Genomic DNA, 19,305 nt, shown 5'->3' with positions numbered 1-19,305 from the left:
ACGTAACGGGTATCTTCTTCCTTTCGTGAATAAAACGACTGGATTTTGAATTCCTTGACTTTACAGACGCTATTTCCTTACCTATTAAAACCTAACGGGGTAATGTGCTTGTCTGAATATACTGTAGACACATTTCTCATTCTAATATAATGCATATTTATCCCTCTAATATGATTGTTAAGCAGCAGCATAACCTTACGTGAACTTTTCTTTCTTTCGTTAATTGACCTCTTATTCCCACAGGAACTGAACTTTTCGGTTTTCGTTGCTGGACAATAACAAGTGCCGATTTGCGCCGATCCCCCTGTGCCCCTGCAGTAATACCTGAAGTGAACGGAGCTTTGGACTGGTGCGATGGCTTCGTCAGGTTCACGGACTTCCACGACGAAAGGCTGCAGACAGCGCGCACTGTACGTGGCAGATACGAACGGTAAATCGCCCCGACCCGCTGAAAGCCGACATTCTTAGCAGTTCTCACCGTTTGACTTCATGCAGATGTGCTTGACGTGAGCAGAGCGAAGCCGAAGGCGTTTAAATCGAGTGCCCGATACGTTATTCAGGTTTTATAAAATCAGGACGTGTCAATTATTAAGAGCTAGAACTGAAATGACCAGGAACTTTCACCTGTGCAACTACGGGGCGCGGACACGGCAGTGTTGGTTCATGTTGCCGCGCATACGGATCGGTTTAATCGTATGGTACGAAGTAATTCTCAGGACTTCTAGGGCGTATTTTAACGTACTTATTGATGTCCCCTATCCGCCATGCATGTTTGGGAGCGGCCGTACCAGCACAGGTAAGCCCGGACCGCCTCACTCCGGCGCCCGCTGTCGCAGGTGGGCAGTGCGCTGCCTTTCTGGTTTGTGCAGTCTTGGGATGGGCAGGGGAGTGGCTGACGGGCGAGTTTGTCGTTATTTTGGTGTTGAGTTTGAGTGACGGAGCGTCTCTCTTTTTGTTAATCTGTTAACCAGCGCGCAAGATTCTTCGTAGAAAACCAAAGTCGCCTCTGTTAAAGGAGCTCTCTCCTCTCGCAAGGTACAGGGGGCGTTGTTGACTTTGCCCAGAAGTCATCGCCATGCCAACCGCGCGATGGCAGACCACGCCCACCAAGAGTCGCTTAAGTTTGAGAAGCGTGCCGTCGGTAGTCATGCAGCCGGGGACAGGTGGCGTCTGCACGTTGGAGAAGAGGACTGTCCAGCAGCTCTCCTGCCGAGGTGCCAGGACCGGCTTGTCTCTGATACTAAAGGTGACTGCAGAAATCGAGTCCTTAATTTGGGATCGAATCGCTTCTTGCTGGGGTCTGAGGGCGCTACTTCTGACGCTCGGTTTGAGATGAGGGAACGGACATGTAGTATTCTGCTTTCAAATGTACTTAATTTTTGACCGCTTTTATTATTTGTCTCGCCGCAAAACAATCCGTTTTCATCAATCCGTTCCCTGTGGGCTGAACACTAATACTGTTTTGAAAGTCAGGGAGTGTATTGATTCAGCTTGCCACGCTGCAAAGTCAGGAAGAGTGTGTGCATTCATTTGGCATCTAACATACATGGAAACCATTGGCACAAACGACGGGGTCATGACCGGGGTAACAGGGTTTAAATATCAGACGTGATGTGCTCTTGAACTTTATAGAGAATCCTGAAAACAGAGGAGGTGCATGCAGAGTCCCATCACTGCAGACATTAATCTTCCATCCAGCACTTGTTCATTAATGGCTTTTCTTTGGGTTTTGTGGTTCACTTTTTCGATTGCTTGACAAATAATTATTTCATGATGGGAAAGGTTCTTTGCATACAAAGTTGGTTCTTTCGGATTTAAAGTTTCCTAATATAGAAACAACAAATCTTTAATGTATAGTAGGTTACTTAGCAGGATACTAAGAGATCAAGAAAACCAAGACTTAGATGGTGTGACTGTTTGCAGCAAGAGTGCTTTTCAAATTGGGAAAAAAATGGTGTTTCACAAACCTATTATTTGTTCATGGTTATTTATGGAGGCTGTTACGGCCCAAATAAACTAAGGTTCTCTCTGGAATCTTCATGTGGATGATTCTTTTGAGAACCAAAAATCGTTCTCCTATGGCATTGCCCTGAAGAACCACTCTGTTACCTTTTATTTTTAAGAGTAAGCCTGTCCCAGCAGCACTGAACCAGCCCTGGTCTGGCCTAAGCAAACAGGTAACCTGGATGATGCAACACATCAGCAGTGAGACTGGGCTGGAACTTGAACCCAAGTCCATGGAGCTGTGAGGCCATTGCTTTAAACACTCTTACTCCTAGCGACACTCTGGTGGTTAAAATATGACACTGCAATACCCCCCTCAGTAGGACTTTGAGACCCTCGGAGACATAGGCTCCAAACGTATTGGGTTCTTGCAGTCTGGAGCAGTGGTGTAACTACAGGCAGTGCGTGCAGCACAATTGCACCCGGGCCATTGGGCCTGGAGGTCCCACAGTGACTGCATGGCTGTTGATTCGGAAGGCTTTATTGTTAACATGGTTGCTTATTTGACATCAGAATGAAACAGTGAATGGTGATATAACTCCCATAACTCCATAAAACTTAATTATGACTATTCACCTTTTATGTAACTGGTATTGATGGTGGTCATTTTATAAATGGATTTAATTTAATTTCAGCCATGTTAAGGAGTTATTTATTCTACTAAAGCCCGTCAAATTCTTGTTATTTATTCTAGCTGCATGGGCTGTGACAAACTTGATGGACAAGTTTGTCAAATAATGTAGTGACTAAGTGACAATCCTTGTTATCACCTTGGGCACCAGACTATTTTTGGAAAGCAGAACAGTCTTAGCCGCTCACCAATGAATGCACCTCCTATGTTTTGTGGGTTCCTGAAAGAGTTGTCGGCTTACCTACGATTTGAAGACATCAGGGTCTTAGACCCCTCTGTGTGCAATCTTACATGCATATAAAGAGTGACCCCCTTGGGGTTTTGAACTCGCTCAAATACATAACCATGCTCAGGGGCTTAAGCCTTTCGAAGCCCATCTGCCTCCACTGTCCTGAACACATGATGGCAATCCTACAGTGGGTGACGCATAAGAACTACTGTTGAAGGTGGGCTGTTGAAGAGATACCATGCAGTCTTGTAGAGAGTTGTGGATTCCCTGCTGGTTAATCCAATCATGTTGATCTCCTTGTCCCCTTACAGGAGTTTTTTTTTTTTTGGGGGGGGGGGGGGATTGTTCAGTTTATGCCATCATTTAATACAGAATTTGGTCATCTCATGTAGTAGTCTGCAGGCTTTGATCGTTACATATTATGAATTTTAGTTGGGTGTACCTGCCACTGTCAGTGGACCACAAATGTGTTCACGTGCTGCTTGATGTCAGGATTCCCACAGAAAAGGCATTGTGCTTGTTTTGGGGGTCTTTCTAGTCTCAAGTCCCAGTTGTTAGCGACTTATTGGGCTCTGAAGGTCTGAGGTTGCACAATAGCATGTGTTACTGTGTTAGCATCTCAAAATGCAAAACATGAGATTTGAATAACATGAAGGTGCATCTAAGTGGTGCCTATAATGAGGGATCGGCTGGTGCCTGCTATCTGCTAACCTCTTAGTGCAGCTCTGCTGTAGTCCTGTGCCAGTTTTAGTTTGGGGTGGGAGCTTATCACCTGCCGACCCATTGTTGGAGACATGACCAGCCCAGCTCCACTTCCTGTCTGCTACTGAATGCCCATCCCTTGAGTGCAATGAATTGTACACAAACCCTCCCATCTGCCCATATATTTCACTCAATGGGACTCTGCTGGTACTGATACCACTTCTGCTTTCTGAGGCACCCTTGGAAGTAATTCTTTTGAAAGCTGGTATGATGCATTGGGATTCCTGTATGCTACTGCCATCCGACTGGGCTGCCCTCCTCACTGCAAGTGCTCTTGGGCACTGCCACCTGTCTTGTTTACATTGTTTAGTAGTCAGTGGTCATTTAGAGACCTTCTTGTTGGGCACATTGCTTCCAGCGAGTATGGGACATGGCAAAGGGGAGCTTATCTGGTTGTGCATTGCTCTTCTGCACGGTGTTGTGTAACTCAGATTTCACAGCCATTGGCAGACTAAGGAACCTCCTACAGCTCAAAGGTCAGCAACAAATGTGCTTGTGAGCGATTTTAAGAGAGATGGCACGGGATTGGCGGACTGCCTGCTGGTGCATGGCATTAGATGGGACTTGACTGGAGATGAAGGTCAGTATATGCAGTGGACTGGTGGGCTTAGTGAGGGAAGAAAGAGCAGGCAAAGCCGATCAGAGATGGTGCAGGAGTAGCATGTTGGTCACAGATGGCTGGGAGGTTTGCAGGGACATTGACGTACACGAGCAGGGGGTGATTGTAAGGTGGACAAAAGGAGTACAGGAATAAAATGGACCGGGCTAGTAGGTTGATGAGGGATGTACATGGACAGGACAACAAGCTAATAGGCTGGCCAGGGCAGACTAAGCTGAGGACTCTGTGAGGCTATGGAAAGTGGGGATGTGTTGGGTGATTCCTTAGCCTCTTACTTTAAGACCACTTTGACCAGTGTCTTTTAAAGTGGTGTTTTTCTTTTTTTCTTATAGAATAACACTTGAGCACATTTCAGGAAGGAAGATAAAACCCCAGCTGCTGCGGTTCAGCATCCCAAGAGACACCCTTGAATTCTACAAAACGAAACGCTGCCAAGCTGACCGCATGTCTGGACAGATAACCTACACTGCCAGGTGCCCAAGGGTGACGCCCACATCCAGCAATGCTCTCGGTAAAGCTGCCCAGGCTCCTCCGTGCCCACCAGGTGCCCAAAGTGAGTCGAACCAGACAGAATATAGAAATGTTCATTGTTAATTATTTTTTTTAATGAGTTTATTTGTTCTGTTTGTTTCCTTTGCTCTGTTTGACTATTGAAAGGTGCTATATGAAATAAAGGCTGCACATTTTATTTATTAGTGTCACCTCTGGAGCCCAATAGTAATGCTCTCTCTGGTGGCATAAATGCAATATTACATGGGTGGGCATGTGAATAAACACTAGCTCTGTATGTAGCACCTTTCATCCTGGACTTTGTGAAAGCCTTTATCCTACTGTATGTTTTATGTATGTAAGTGCATTAAAACTGGAGCTGGCTTCCATACTGTCCTTAACATACACTTTAAATATGAGCTAAAAGTATTGAAAATAACCAAAATTCCTGACACCTATTGAGTCAAAACTGAGTTGAAGACTCATCTGTAACAGTTCTCTGGAGTCACACTGTCTGGCGATGGACCAGCGCCCTGTCGGTGTATCTAAGATCATCAGGCTTTTGTTATTCTTGAAAGTTGTTTTTCCACCACCGTCATTCACATTCAGGCAAACTGCTCCAAAGTCAGTCTCGGACAATATAAAGCAGGAAATGCCCAAAAAAAAGGCATACAAAATCTCTTTTGTCATTGCTAAATATGCGCGCAAAACCCTCCAGGCTTGGAGGAAAATACCCGGTTTTGTCTAAATACCTGAGGTAAGCAGGTTTCTTTTAGCCATCATTAAAAGATTTTAAAAGCAAATGACTTTGTGCAGAGCCGACTGTAAAGCTGATTCTTTGAATGGCTGCCCTGAAGTGACAGCTTGTTCAGAAGCTGCTGGGATAGCCCGCATGACCCCACAATTTATGACCAGGAGGGCTCAGTAGATGAAAAGATGAACAAAGAATGAGAACAAACCAGACTCTGACGTGAGGCCTGTCGAGGAGATCGGGACAAGGCAGTGTCAGAAGTACAACAGCAAGGTCATGTATGCAACATACATACAATGAATAAGAGCCCTGCAGCCTCAAGGCTCCACAATTCGATCCTTGAATTCCAGCCTGCATAGACTTTGCATGTTCTCCCTGTGCTTGTTTACTGGTTTTCCTCCAACAATATCCATTTTTAGGTGCTGCCTCTAAATTGGTTCTGTGTGAATGACTAGCAGTGGACTGGTTCCCTGACTTCCGCATTGCACCCAATGCTGTTGAGATAGTTTCCAGCCCCCATGACCCTGAACTGGATAAGCGAGTTTTATTACTGATGGATGTACTTCATTCAGAACTGCATTCTGGCACAACAAGCTTCTTTTTATTGGCCCCATTAGTGGAATTAGTGACAAGTGACTGAATGATAGTCTACTATGACAAAGGCCGTAAATATATTTTGTGCTCAAAGCAATTACTTGTGAAGTTTTTTTTTTTTTCTGGCAGCTCTTCATTAACCGGTAGGAGAAAATTCCAACAAATGATATACCGTTCGACTCATCCTGATGTCTAGTTATGCAAGACGTCAAGATTTTTCTTTTTTACTCTATTTTTTTCCCCTCTATACCTGAAAAACCAGCATTTTTCTGTCATTTTTGGACTTTTTTGTGTGCAGGAAATTACATGTTCGTGATAAAAGAGTAAATCAATAGGTGTCTTCAGCAAAATATGACCAGAAGCCCTTGAAGTTGTACATGCCACATCAACCGACCGCAGAGGTTCACTCCCTAATGAGATACGAGGGGCCAAAGTTAGTCATCTTCACAAAACTTCAAAAAACCAATGGGGATTGGTAATATGTGGCATGCACTGTGTCCCCCTGGCATGGGGTAGATAATGAAGCACATCAGCTGTGGTCAGTCAGAATCCATGTTCACTGCACAACAAGGGAGACTTAGGAGTTAAAATTGAGTAAGTAGCACATGGTGAATGTCCACAACTTACACTCTGCCCCTATACAGTAACTTTTAGCCTTTTATCTCCATTGAGGTCGGTGTACCCCTGGACTGAACACTGGTTTTGTAGCACTTGGGACCTTCAGATGATGGGAGTTACCCAGGGCTACAAAATCGGTTCTTGTGTCAGTCAGTTTAACTGCCCTTAAATTTGCATTCATGGCATTAGCATCTGAGAAAGTCGCGAGCCTCATGCTTTCCAGTACTTCAAAAATGCCCACCAAACAGCTATGCTGTCTTATCAGTTTTGGAGGACAACAGACTCTGGGAATGTAAATTCACCTTCCTTCATTGTATGTTCAGCTATACCATTTAGACAGCAGGATGTGAAAAAAAGTTCAACGGTGTGAGGACTTCCATAATGTATTGTATATTCCTGGCACATGGTGGATAATAAAGTGCATCAGCAGGAGCTGGACACTAATTCTCCAAAAGCTCTTTCATAACACCATCAACTTGTGTAAAATCATATGAGCAATTTTGTCTGCCTGTCCTTACTTGTCCCTGCATTTTGATCATGTAGGTGTTTCATGAAGACAGCATTTTAGACGGCTACCGCCATCCCCAAAGCTCCGCCTTCAGCTGCATCCTCAGTGTTTTCCAGTTGACCAATGAGACCCTCAACATCTGGACGCACTTCCTACCAACTTGGTAAGAATCTCAGAAGGTACAGGCCTTTTATCTGTTATGCAGTTTTGCACAAAATGTAGGTCTTGGTGCTTGAACCTCCTCCATGGTCATCAGGTTGAAGTTGTAGCATATTGTGGTGATCTCATTGACCTGTGCTGCCACCAGTGATGCTTCTCAAACAGCTTGAAATGAAAATGATCTCTGGCTCAAGTCACCATACAGTATGTCCCAATTAGGGCTGTTCCAATTGTCTCACAGCTCAAATGTGCGAGTTCACTTTCCAGCTGAAATACCAACTCTCATTGTGTCAATGGAGCAGCTCGCTGTGCTTCTTAGTGTATCGCCTGCCAGATGAACTACTGCCCAACCTAAACTATACCGCAACAACTCCAAATGTGCACTAGAGAAATGTCTGGTCACCCCTATGGTCCACCATTAACTGTTAGGGACCCCATGAGATATGTCACCTTGCTACCCCTCTCAGATATTCACTCCGAGTGTGTAGGTTTTTATACAAAAAAGGTGGCCAGCTGAACCACTGCCCCTCCTAAATCATGTCATTTTAATCCTTAGTTCAAACCCTGGTTCCCATTGGATTGTTGAGCCTGAAGACATACAGTACTGATTTCCACAGCACCACATTTAAGCCACTGACACAAAGGACATTGTGTACTTATTCAAATACAATCATCTTTCTCAGTTGCTGTGACCTGAAGCCACCTTAACTCACTTGTCATCTGGTCTATTAATTCTCAGTGTATTCAGGAGTCATGTGACATTACTTGTTCACCTACAAGTTGATCCCCCCACTAGTCCCACCAGGAACTGGCTTGTGATATGTTCCTGTGACTTTGTCAATTGCCAGAACCAACCTTCTTGTTGAAATGGTGCCCTCAAAGCCACCTGAGCTAAATTCAATACACAAATTGAGAGGTCATGCTGATGGAGTTGAGTTCACGTGGAAGCTGCCTTGCTGGTACATGTTGCCATTTGTGCCTTTAATCATTATCCAAGAAGCAAGGAATGTGGTGCAGCAGGTCAAGTAAATGAGGAAATACTGGTTTTATGCATGACTGATTTTACTATGCTTGTTTAATATTCTCTCCAAGTGTATGGAATCATTCAGACATTCTAGTCTTAGTCATGTGTGTGTTTGCGTGTGTGTGTGTGTGTGTGTGTGCAGCTTGGCAGGTCACATTGTCATAAGCAGGTGTATCAATGTCTCGCCTCGGGCAGCTAGGTGTTTCAAGTCTAACTAGCTGTCTTGTCTTATATTTAAGGAAGTGACTTAGAAGTCACGACAGCTGGGGTTAAGGCTAGAAATGGGGGCTGTGAGGTAGACAAACAGTACCAGACAAAAGTCAGGACGCAGGCAGAAATGTTCATGTTTTTGATACAATCAAGACATTATTAGTGTTTCTAACAGGAACTACTGCTTGAAATTGCTGATTTTTAATTTATTCACCTATGAATGCAAAGCCATTCCTTCAGTGACCCAATGGTCAGCTCCCTTAGGTTATTCTTAGTCATATTAAATACTAATTGGTTATTAGAGAAACCTTTGTAATTGCATTAGCACTGCTGGAACATATTATTCTGTTGATTTGAGCTGTAAGGTACTAGCATTCCTAAAGTTCAGTTCTGGGTTCAAAAAAAGGCCAGCAAGGAGTTACACATGAAGAGAGTCTGGACTAGGATTTGATACCATGTAGAGGCAGCATCAGCGGATGTCATTCAACAGCAGATCTAAGTGGTCAAGATGGAGAACAGAATCTGACAAGTCTCTCCATTATATATAGGCTCAGGCTACTCTGTAGACAAGCATCAAGGATTTGAACTTAATACATGCCAGTACAGGAAGCCAGTGTAGGGTTTTGAAGATGAGGAGGGACGCGTGTTGAACAGCAGATGTGCAGCTCTATTTTGAATCATCTGCAGCAGCTTGGTGACACACACTGGTGCTCCTGACAGCAGAGAGTTACAGACCAGCCATGACAAGACCAGAGCCTGGACTAGATTAGTTGTGCTGTCATTTTCAACCTCATTAGTGAACTTTAGGAATGCCAGTACCTTGCAACCTAAGTGAACAGAATAGCAGGTTTCAGTGGTGCTAATGCAGTTGCAAAGGTTTCTCTAATAACCAACTAGCACTTAAACAGGACAAACTATGGGTAAGCAAAGGGACTTGACCATTCGGACACTGAAGGAATTATGGCTGAAAAATGGAGCTAATGTGAATATTACATTTAAAACCAGTCACTTCAAGCACTAACAGCCATTAAAAACACTTGTAATGTCTTGGCTGTATTTTTAAATCAATTTAATGGTATAATAATAAAATCAAGGTATCAATTTCTGAGTGCATCTAGACTTTTGACTGGTAGTGTATTCACAAGGATGACAAAGGATGTCACACTGTCTGCCTAGACTACTCTGTGGAACTCCTCCGCAGGCCACTAAAGTAACTCCTTTAACACCAATCCATTTGAACCCCTGTAAGTAGCTCCCTTTGTCTGGCTTTTCTCTGGGCCTGCACTAATCGAGATGATATGCTGCCTATATCTCAGGTACTTCCTGTGGAAGCTCATTGCCCTTGTCTACATACTGGATGTGTTCACCGAGCCCTACCTCTGGCCACTTATCGTCTACCTTCTCTCTTGCTGCATCTACCCCTTCACATCCAGCTGTGCACACACCTTCAGCAGCATGTCTCCTCGAGCCAGGCACATATGCTTCTTCTTCGACTACGGTGCTCTCAGTCTCTACAGCCTTGGTGAGTGTAGCCAATTACTGGGGATGGGAATGTGGCCAACTATCATATATGAAGAACTGTCAGTGTCAGAAGGACAGGTCATATTCCAGGTCATACCACTGTCATACTCCTTCTGCCTAGCTTTAGAATAATCTACTATATAGTAAAATGCTACTGTCTGTGTGTGTATCCAGTCCCTTCGAGCAGCCTGACTAATCAGTTTTGCTTTAGTGACGTGACTGAAAGAGGAAGTGCAGGGCAAGAGAGGCTGAGACACTCGAGAAGTAAAGGCATAGGAGGCACGCTTAGAGTCGCCTTTAAGTACTTGCAAGAATAGAAATGATGTTTTCACAATGGGTAATCGGGGTTCATCTACCATTGGTGGTAGTCAAAAAATAAACAAGAGGTGAGCAAGGTGCTTCGAAGGAGTCTGGGAAGCAGGTTTATGAGAACGTGCTTGAGAAAAGGGGCGCCAGGCAAGAGAAGTTACGCACACAAGGATACAGAGGAAAGGTGTACAAGGAATGCTGAGGGTATGCGGAAGGCAATAATTTATTACCCATCTTCTTCAGGTAACATGGCAATTATGAGGAATAAAAGTGATATACCCCTGTGCCCAACTCTTGCACAGAACTCCTGTGCCTGTTGTAGGCAGTACATATGCACCATGTATCTCAAAGTAGCTTTACAGACTGTTTGTAAAGTCTTGTACAGGTAACAGACTATCTATGCCCAGATCCTCTACAGTAGCACCGGGTCATGGTGGTTTAAAGCATCTCTGTAGAATTTGACTCTCAAAAACAGGACAGAAGTCAGATTTGAAGGGGATAAACTAAGTGAGTGTGAGGGACCCGTAATGAGACTAGCAACCCTACTTTTTCTATGTCTCCTTATAGTGCTGACAGACTCCTCGCCTATATGAGACTGATTTGTTATTTCCTCTCACCAGGTTCTGCCATTGCCTACTCCACCTACAGTGTGCCAGACAAGCTGGTAAGCAGCATGTTCCACAGTTGCTATGTGCCAATTGCCGTGTGTAACACTGTTGTGTGCACCGGGCTCTCCTGTTATTCCAGGTAGGCATCTCATGTGGGCTTTGTTTTGTTTGGCACAAAAGGGGATTTCTCCAGAAATGCTGAAATCTATCACACGTTCAGCATCTTGGCAAAGCCTGTGCCGATGCCCAAATATTACAGTTGACATAAATGTCTTGTACTTTATTGATACGTGCAAGTGGGATCTGTTGGTGTGAAAGCAACGTGTCTGGCAGAGCTAGACAAGTGGTCATTCCAAAAGGCCAGTGACTTTTGGAGCGGTTATTATTCTATACACACTTGGATGGCAGTAATAAGTCAGGAAGCAGATGTGCCGTTATCAGTGACGCTCACCACTTTGGGCCTCACAATGCTTCACCTGTAGTTGAACACAACCATGACAGCAATGTGCCCATTTCCTCAAAAACATTTATTAGGACCAACAACCAGCATTAACTCAGCTAATGCTGTGTGGCAAACAAGGTGTTGCATGTTTCCTGTGATAAGTTGCACAATTTGAGGCAAAACTGCTGAAAACAAATTCTAAAGAACTGTTGGGCATTTAACACCATGAGGGCACTCTTTGTATAGAACAGGGGTTGCCAAGTCCAGTCCTGGAGGACCACCGTGGCTGCAGGTTTTTATTCTAACCCTTTTTTTTTAATAAGTGCCCTGTTTGTGCTGCTAATTAACTTCTTGTGAATTCATTTTAAATGAATTGCTTTTTTAAGATCTGTTCCTCAGAATTTCTTCATCGTTCCTCTGAATTGCTTAATTTCTTTCCTTAAATGGCACCCAAGCAGAAATAAAATGTGAAGTGAACCGACAGAAGGCCAATTAAGTCAGGGCCTCAAACTCCAACCAATTTCACTCCAAACAGTTGCTTAATGAGGCGCTGCTTCTTGTCGTTAATTAAACTCGTTCTTTAATTTCGTGGCTTGTTGCTGCTCTCGTGGTGCATTAGCAGACATTTCCAAAATTGTGGATTTTCTCTTTTCTAAGAGCACTGTGAAAATGTTTTGGGGATCTGAGCAGATCAGCATTCCTGAGACCTTCATTTTTTTTTTATTTTCAGATACTGTATGATGGACACAGTTTGCTGGTCCTATTTTGGCTGATTTTATCTCTCGTTACTGTTTGGCTGCTAATTAAGGAAAACGAAACAATTATTGGGTCTGAGTCTTCAAGAGCAAGTCAGATAAAATTAGTTCAAAAGAAGTTAATTAGCAGCAAAAACAGGCCACTCATTAAGAAAAGGGTTAGAATGAAAACCTGCAGCCACGGTGGTCCTCCAGGACCAGACTTGGCGACCCCTGGTATAGAATGCATACTACTTTAGTGTTCCCTGGGATAGGCAGTGGGATTCCAAAGGGGGAACTGGATATGCCTCAGTAAGTGAGGGGTTCTATATGAAACCAAGTGGGACAGAAAGGTGGGCGCTACAGGATACACACAAGAGTACACTGAAACTTAAATACACAATAGAGCAGGGCAGATACTTATTGTTGTCATTAATTACTGCTAATTATCTTTTGTCAGTTTTCCACTTCTTTTTGCCTTTTCTGCACCAGGTTTGATTTGCTCCTTTATTATTTTGTAAGCAGGCAATACAGAAACGGCTGACATCTTGCATTCTGCAGAGCAGCAGCTACTTAATGTGTCACTATCATTTTCAACTAGCATTCTTTTTTTAATTTCAAAGGAATAAGTGATATAAAACTTTCATTTTCATTTTTGTTTAAAGCTTTTACTCTTTTTGCAGATTTCTTAGAAATCTGAAATGCACAATTTGTGAATATCTGTCCGCAAACTGAGGGGGTTGGCTAGCTGTCTAATTAAACAAAGATCTTACGAGCAAAAAGAGATGGTCGAAACAAATCCCTAAAGCCAGGAAGGTAGTCCACAACTCCTTACTCCTGGTATACACTGAGTGTGTGTGTGTGTGTGTGTGTGTGTGTGTGACTGAGTAGATAGTGGGGCACAGCTGTGTCTCTCAAAGGCATTGATAAAGCTGATGATGCAGGTTCAGTGGAATTCTTTCAACTTAATGGTGAATCACCTACTTAAAGACATCAGAGGACTAAAGCCTGGAGTGAACTATGGAGACATGGAGTTGAAGCTTTAAGATGAATCTGGATGAGATATTGGGGCTATCTAGTGATAAGATAAACATCTGAGCCTGATGCATTGAATGGCCTCCTCTCGTTTGTCCAGTTTCGTAGGTTCAAATGTGTGTTTGTGTGTGTGTCAATGGATAGGGCATGGGGTACAACTGTGTGTGTGTATGAGCAAGTTGGGCAATGGAGGAAGCTGCATGTGTGTGAGCAACTGTTATTGTGTGTCTGCGAGTCAGATGAGGAACACCACGGTATGCTTGTGTGTGTGTGCGTGAGTAAATAAGGACGGGCAAATGGAAGATGCTTTGTGTGCATGGCTTATTTCACGCTTCTCTGTGCCCTCTAACCTCATGTTTCCCCCTCCAAGGCTGGGTCTGCCCTTTCTGCAATATAACCCCGAGATCAACAAAAGGTAAAACCACACTAATCATGTGCCTCTCAAAGTTTCTGTCTACCATATTCCTTCAAGAAAGCAAGAGAATTTTCCATTGAGGTTTTCTGACCTGCAGTCTTACAGCACAGCTGCATCACAGGAGAGACCTCTGGGAAGAGACTAGTAATGGTGGGTAGGGCTGCTGTCTCAGATTTTGGCCACCAAAGTTGACTAATAGGAAGACATTGCTTCTTCACCCTGGCCTAGCAGGCTTAACATTGACATGCAAAAGATTTTTCTAGGTATTTAAATTATGTGCTGTCCATGCACCTCCAAAAGTGGCAGACAGCCCTATCCAGAGTTCATCTGGTGTTTTGTACTCCTTCTGGGAAAATGGGCTGTCAAATTCAAAACACAAATCAGGAAACGTAATCAAAACTACTCCAGATTTTTTGATGTTTCATTCAATAATTTCAAGTGGAAATTGATCTTCATTTAATAATCTGCATGACTAAGCCTCAATCAAACCATGGCCTGAGCTATAATGGACTTGGTATGTTTGAGGAATTCAACCTCAGGCACTGAAATCATCCAGGTAGCTGAAATCCATTGTATTAAAAAGAAGGGCTGTGAACATTTTGTGTAGTGTTTTGAGATTATACCATATTTCATTATCTACATGATTACAATGATTTCTGCAAAAAGTAAATTGCAATTTAGTGGTGAGCCAATCTTTTGTGGATTCTGCATGGTGTAGGTCAGAATGTTGCCTTGAAGATAAATAATCTTTTGGATGTACTGTTGTTCCACCAGATATGGTACTCTGTGTCAATTACGTTTATAATTTCACTGTCTTCTGCAGAATACCTGAAATAGAGCACCCTAGGTTCAGCAAGGTCCTCCGTGTCCTTGCCTTTGCCTTCCCATACCTGTTTGACAACATTCCCATCTTCTATCGGGTAAGTGACTTGTCATTGTAGCCACGTTATGAGCTTTATCTATCTACAACTTCACCTGCTGTGGTCAAATGTTGGCCATTCAGAGTAACTAGTACTGATGCTTAACTTTGTAAGATACAAATCAAAATCAACATCCAAGCAAAAGAGCCAAAGTCAGAGAAGCATGTAATTCCATGAGGGAGTGGTGACTCATAAAACACCTTCCTTCTTCTCCTGCTAAGACAATATTTGTTGTACCTGCCACCTACTCACCATCTTTGCTGCCTTTCAGATCTTCCTGTGTTCCGGAGAAGGCTGCACTGACAATGAGACAAATGCCCTGCATTATCGGCACATTATGCTGGCCTTTCTCACCGCCTTCCTATTTGTCATGCACTTGCCAGAAAGACTGGCCCCTGGCTGCTTTGATTATGTGGGTAGGTGTCTTTTTGCAAATCCCAGTATCTGTTCTGGTAGGCCAATGGCTTTATTTGGGAGTTAAAAAAGCTCTCTAAAAGCAATACAATCAGAAAGAAGATCTTCTCAAAAGCTCAAATGTTAAACTTGCACCATAACTGCCAGCTGAGCTGTCACTTGTGGCATAAGACTCAACTCCTAGCTTCTTAACTGATTATTTATTGTATTAATTTTTCAGGCCACAGCCACCAGCTCTTTCACATGTGTGCAGTCATCGGAACACATTTCCAGATGGAGGCTGTCATCATGGACATGAACCTCAGACACACTTGGCTGATGAGCAATGCTCCTCCGGTGACCTTTGCCTGGACTATTGGTGCAGCACTGGTGTGCATTACGTTGAGCCTTCTCCTGATTCTGATTTTTTCTTTGCCCCATTTTTGGAGTCCATTCTCCTCCACAAATGACAAGACAACATAGCTGCTTGAAGGAAATTTATGAAGGAGTGGACAGTTAAGCTCCTTGCTGCTATAAGAACAGATTTTGTAGCCCTGGGTAATTCCGGTCATTTGAAGGTCCCAAGGGCTACAAAGCCAGTGTTTAGTTCAGGAGCACTCCAGACTTAATGAAGACAAAAGGTTGAAGCTGCTGTATACATGCAAAAATTACATGGGCTTCCTACACTCTAGTGAAAAGTGGGTAAGAGTGGTGGCTACATCTCATGCACTATTTCCAAAACATTTAAGAACTCCATATAGTTCTCTGGATCCAGTTTTAATAACGATAACAGAAAGCAAAACTTCATTATGCTTGAGTACAGAACAGGAAGAAAAACTAGAAGCTTGTATAAGCAAGGAGAATTTGTAGATATCATATACAGTACAAGATTCATAAAACACTAAAATGGAGGATATCATTGGTCTTGGTAATTGGTTAATATCAAACTTATGTCAACTGTATTTTCTAACTAATCTTATCCCAATGAGACAGAACACATGACCGTGTTAAGTAAATGATAAGCAATTAGGTCAAAATTTCCAATGTTTGAGATACATCAGTAAGAGAATTTGCTTGCTGTCTGCTTGTTACGAGGAAACTTCTGGGACCACTTTTGGTTCTGGTCTTATACCACAATAGGTCACCAATGGCACATGCTGCCTATTATCATGTGAGACACAGAACAATATCTAGCACTTCTTACCGACACATGAGGAACTGGGGGACCACTCACAATTGGGGCACAAATGTTGCTGCCTTATTTTTTGTGCCTTACTGTAAAGAGTAAAAACTATTTTTTTTCTTTTATCACAGTGTTTTTTTGTACTGCATTTTAATGAACAAGTCCAGTATTTTGTAATGAAGCACAAAGTTATATAAAGCTTTTCAGTAAAAGGAATTCCTGAAAATGCACTGCACTTTTTTTTAGGGTCAATATTTATCTATTCATTCATTTTCTAACATACTCATCCAGTGAAAAGTCACAGCCAGGTGCACTGGGTACAAAAAGAGAACCAAGTCAAGACAGGATGCCAGTCCATTATAGTACACAGTCACATACACACTCACAAAGGGACACTTACAAGCTGCAAATTAACAGAAAGCCAAGTGTTTTACAGGTGAGAGAAGAAAAACCATACAGATACAGGAAGAGCTATCCAAAGTACCTGGCATTGCCAGGGTATATTTGTATAATAGGATATGGTATTTATGTGTTTTTCAAATGTTGACCCTTTTGCCATTGGGGGCTCAAATATGTCCCTTCCATTCTCTATATCGTCTCTACTGTAACTATCAATTTCTCTGCTATCATGGAACCACTCTTGGAATTATTAGCATACTTGTTATTATCATCATCATCATCATAGTGTCATCTCAAGTTGTTTCTTGTTCTCTTTCTTCAAAAAATGATTTGTTCTGGTGTAACAGATTTCTCCTATCCTTATATCCTTATATGATGTTTTCAAATTACAAGTTCTTTAAATATAACAACAGAGTTATAATGGTAGGATGAACAGAAGTTCCTCTTAATGTTGGGATATTTGGAATCACACTATGGCTTCATTAAAGACAATAGTTTTTTTTTGTTGTTGTTGTTGTTGTTGAGTATTTCTCTATTATAAAAAAAAATATTGGAAGGTTGGAAGGAGACGAGACACGATTTTCTCAGAGAGACACTTTCACGTCCTGTGAGACGAGTCACTTATGCCAAGACTTTGTACCAAGAGATTTAACTACACCCGGGGCCGGAAATAAAAGACAAAGAGTAGATGACAAAGCAGAACATTGTAAAGATTTCAAAAAGGTTGGAGCGGTACACATGCAGAGCAGGTTAGAGATAATGGAAGTATGAAAATTCAAAAGTCTCAAAAAAAGGATAGTAAAGATCACATTAACGCAAACAAATGGAAATTGTTACTCGGTGAAATAACGGAACAGCGAAAAGAGATCAAATATATTGCTCGGATTTAAACTTTAAGTCAGAGTCTTGTAGATCATCTAATTTGTGTTGCCATCAGGGAAGAAAAAGTTGTGTTTCTTCCCAATGAAGGGGCGCATCTGCGAAAATTAAAAGATTTGTTGTTTGGTGAAAGTGAAATCCCGCAAGAGAAATCATTTCTCATTTGTGTGAATGCTATTGTCAGACACATTTCTTGTACAGAGAAAGAAACCTTACTCACTCACGGGCAGTTATACGTTGCGTTGTCAGTTGTCACGATGTAATTCCAAACATGGAATCAAAATTCAATGCGATATTAATGAAAAGGAAAAAGCAAAAAGAGATCGTAGATATGGACATCGGTGATATGACAGAAATGCAGATCACACGGCATGGCAGTAGCAGGAGCAGCAGCAGCAGCAGCAAGCCAGCAGCTGATCGAGCAAAGATGAGGTTAAAAAAAAACAACAACTGTTATGTTTTTCCTATAGTATTACCGTTTAAGAGGGGTTTCAGAGGAGCGACCGCGTCTCCTTGGGGTGCGTTCAGCCCCCCTCATCACAACACGAGCGAAGCCCCCTAGTATTTATAAATACATTGTTACTTCTGCTGACCTAAGAACACTCCACATACAATTGCATATTAAGAAACATTTTGATGTAAGATCATTCATCGCTATCGGCTGAAGTGTTTTGTTATGATAACGCGGTTTTGTGCAGCTCCCCAAAATACAACTCTTCTTCACAAGTGAATATTTGAAAGACCTTAAAGTCTAGATTTTAAGTTGTATTAACAGTGATATGCGTACAAAATTTCACAAGCTTTAACTGGATTGATGCATTTTTTCCCATTACAACCAATCTCCCTGATGAAATTTTTGAAACCCCATAGAGCTTGGATTTTAAGTTGGTTCAGCCTTACTTCTTCTTCTTCTTTCGGCTGCTCCCGTTAGGGGTCGCCACAGCGGATCATCTTCTTCCATATCTTTCTGTCCTCTGTATCTTGTTCTGTTACACCCATCACCTGCATGTCCTCTCTCACCACATCCATAAACCTTCTCTTAGGCCTTCCTCTTTTCCTCTTGCCTGGCAGCTCTATTCTTAGCCTCCTTCTGCCAATATACTTAGCATCTCTCCTCTGCACATGTCCAAACCAACGCAATCTAGCCTCTCTGACTTTGTCTCCCAACCATCCAACTTGAGCTGACCCTCTAATGTCCTCATTTCTAATCCTGTCCATCCTCGTCACACCCAGTGCAAATCTTAGCATCTTTAACTCTGCCACCTCCAGCTCTGCCTTCTGCTTTCTGGTCCGTGCCACCGTCTCCAACCCACATAACATAGCCGGTCTCACTACCATCCTGTAGACCTTCCCTTTCACTCTTGCTGATACCCGTCTGTCACAAATTACTCCTGTCATTCTTCTCCACCCATTCCACCCTGCCTGCACACTCTTTTTCACCTCTCTTCCACAATCCCCATTACTCTGTACTGTTGATCCCAAGTATTTAAACTCATCCACCTTCGCCAACTCTACTCCCTGCATCCTCACCATTCCACTGACCTCCCTCTCATTCACACGTGTATTCTGTCCTGTTCCTACTGACCTTAATTCCTCTCCTCTCTAGAGCATATCTCCACCTCTCCAGGATCTCCTCAACCTGCTCCCTACTATTGCTACAGATCACAATGTCATCAGCAAACATCATAGTCCATGGGGACTCCTGTCTAATCTCGTCTGTCAACCTGTCTATCACCATTGCAAAATAAGAAAGGGCTCAGAGCCGATCCCTGATGTAATTCCACCTCCACGCTGAATGCATCCGTCACTCCTACCGCAGACCTTACCACGGTCATACTTCTCTCGTACATATCCTGTACAACTCTTACG

General features: G+C 42.9%; 1 protein-coding gene across 6 annotated transcripts; it reads left to right on the top strand.

Moving 5' to 3' along the window:
- The first annotated feature begins 406 nt into the window (after positions 1–406).
- Positions 407–16,489, top strand: LOC114667205 (membrane progestin receptor gamma-B-like). 6 transcript variants are annotated; one of them, XM_051920369.1, is made up of 10 exons: positions 1,056–1,246; positions 4,578–4,798; positions 6,209–6,673; positions 7,241–7,368; positions 9,915–10,120; positions 11,049–11,092; positions 13,618–13,662; positions 14,486–14,582; positions 14,854–14,998; positions 15,217–16,489. In XM_051920369.1, the coding sequence occupies exons 4-10, from the start codon at positions 7,329–7,331 to the stop codon at positions 15,456–15,458; spliced, it is 819 nt and encodes a 272-aa protein (XP_051776329.1). In that variant the 5' UTR covers positions 1,056–1,246; positions 4,578–4,798; positions 6,209–6,673; positions 7,241–7,328; the 3' UTR covers positions 15,459–16,489. The 6 variants fall into 6 exon arrangements, with proteins under 6 accessions (XP_028678236.1, XP_028678234.1, XP_051776329.1 ...); XM_028822403.2 differs by lacking the exons at positions 1,056–1,246; positions 6,209–6,673 and adding an exon at positions 407–430 and having other exon boundaries at positions 11,049–11,175; XM_028822401.2 differs by lacking the exon at positions 6,209–6,673 and having other exon boundaries at positions 1,054–1,246; positions 11,049–11,175.
- Positions 16,490–19,305: the final 2,816 nt, after the last annotated feature.

This window comes from Erpetoichthys calabaricus, chromosome 17 (genome assembly GCF_900747795.2).
Source record: "Erpetoichthys calabaricus chromosome 17, fErpCal1.3, whole genome shotgun sequence".
Lineage (NCBI taxonomy): Eukaryota > Metazoa > Chordata > Cladistia > Polypteriformes > Polypteridae > Erpetoichthys > Erpetoichthys calabaricus.
Note: the sequence above shows the minus strand (reverse complement) of the source record. Positions and strands in the feature narration are given on the sequence as shown.

Bases quoted from the DNA above. Each gene is read 5' to 3' on its own strand.
- LOC114667205 (XM_028822403.2), top strand. From the start codon at position 4,748: ATGCTCTCGGTAAAGCTGCCCAGGCTCCTCCGTGCCCACCAGGTGCCC. The intron at 4,799-7,240 runs GTGAGTCGAACC...TTGATCATGTAG, and splicing joins GTGCCCACCAGGTGCCCAAA to GTGTTTCATGAAGACAGCAT. The intron at 10,121-11,048 runs GTGAGTGTAGCC...TCCTCTCACCAG, and splicing joins TCTCAGTCTCTACAGCCTTG to GTTCTGCCATTGCCTACTCC.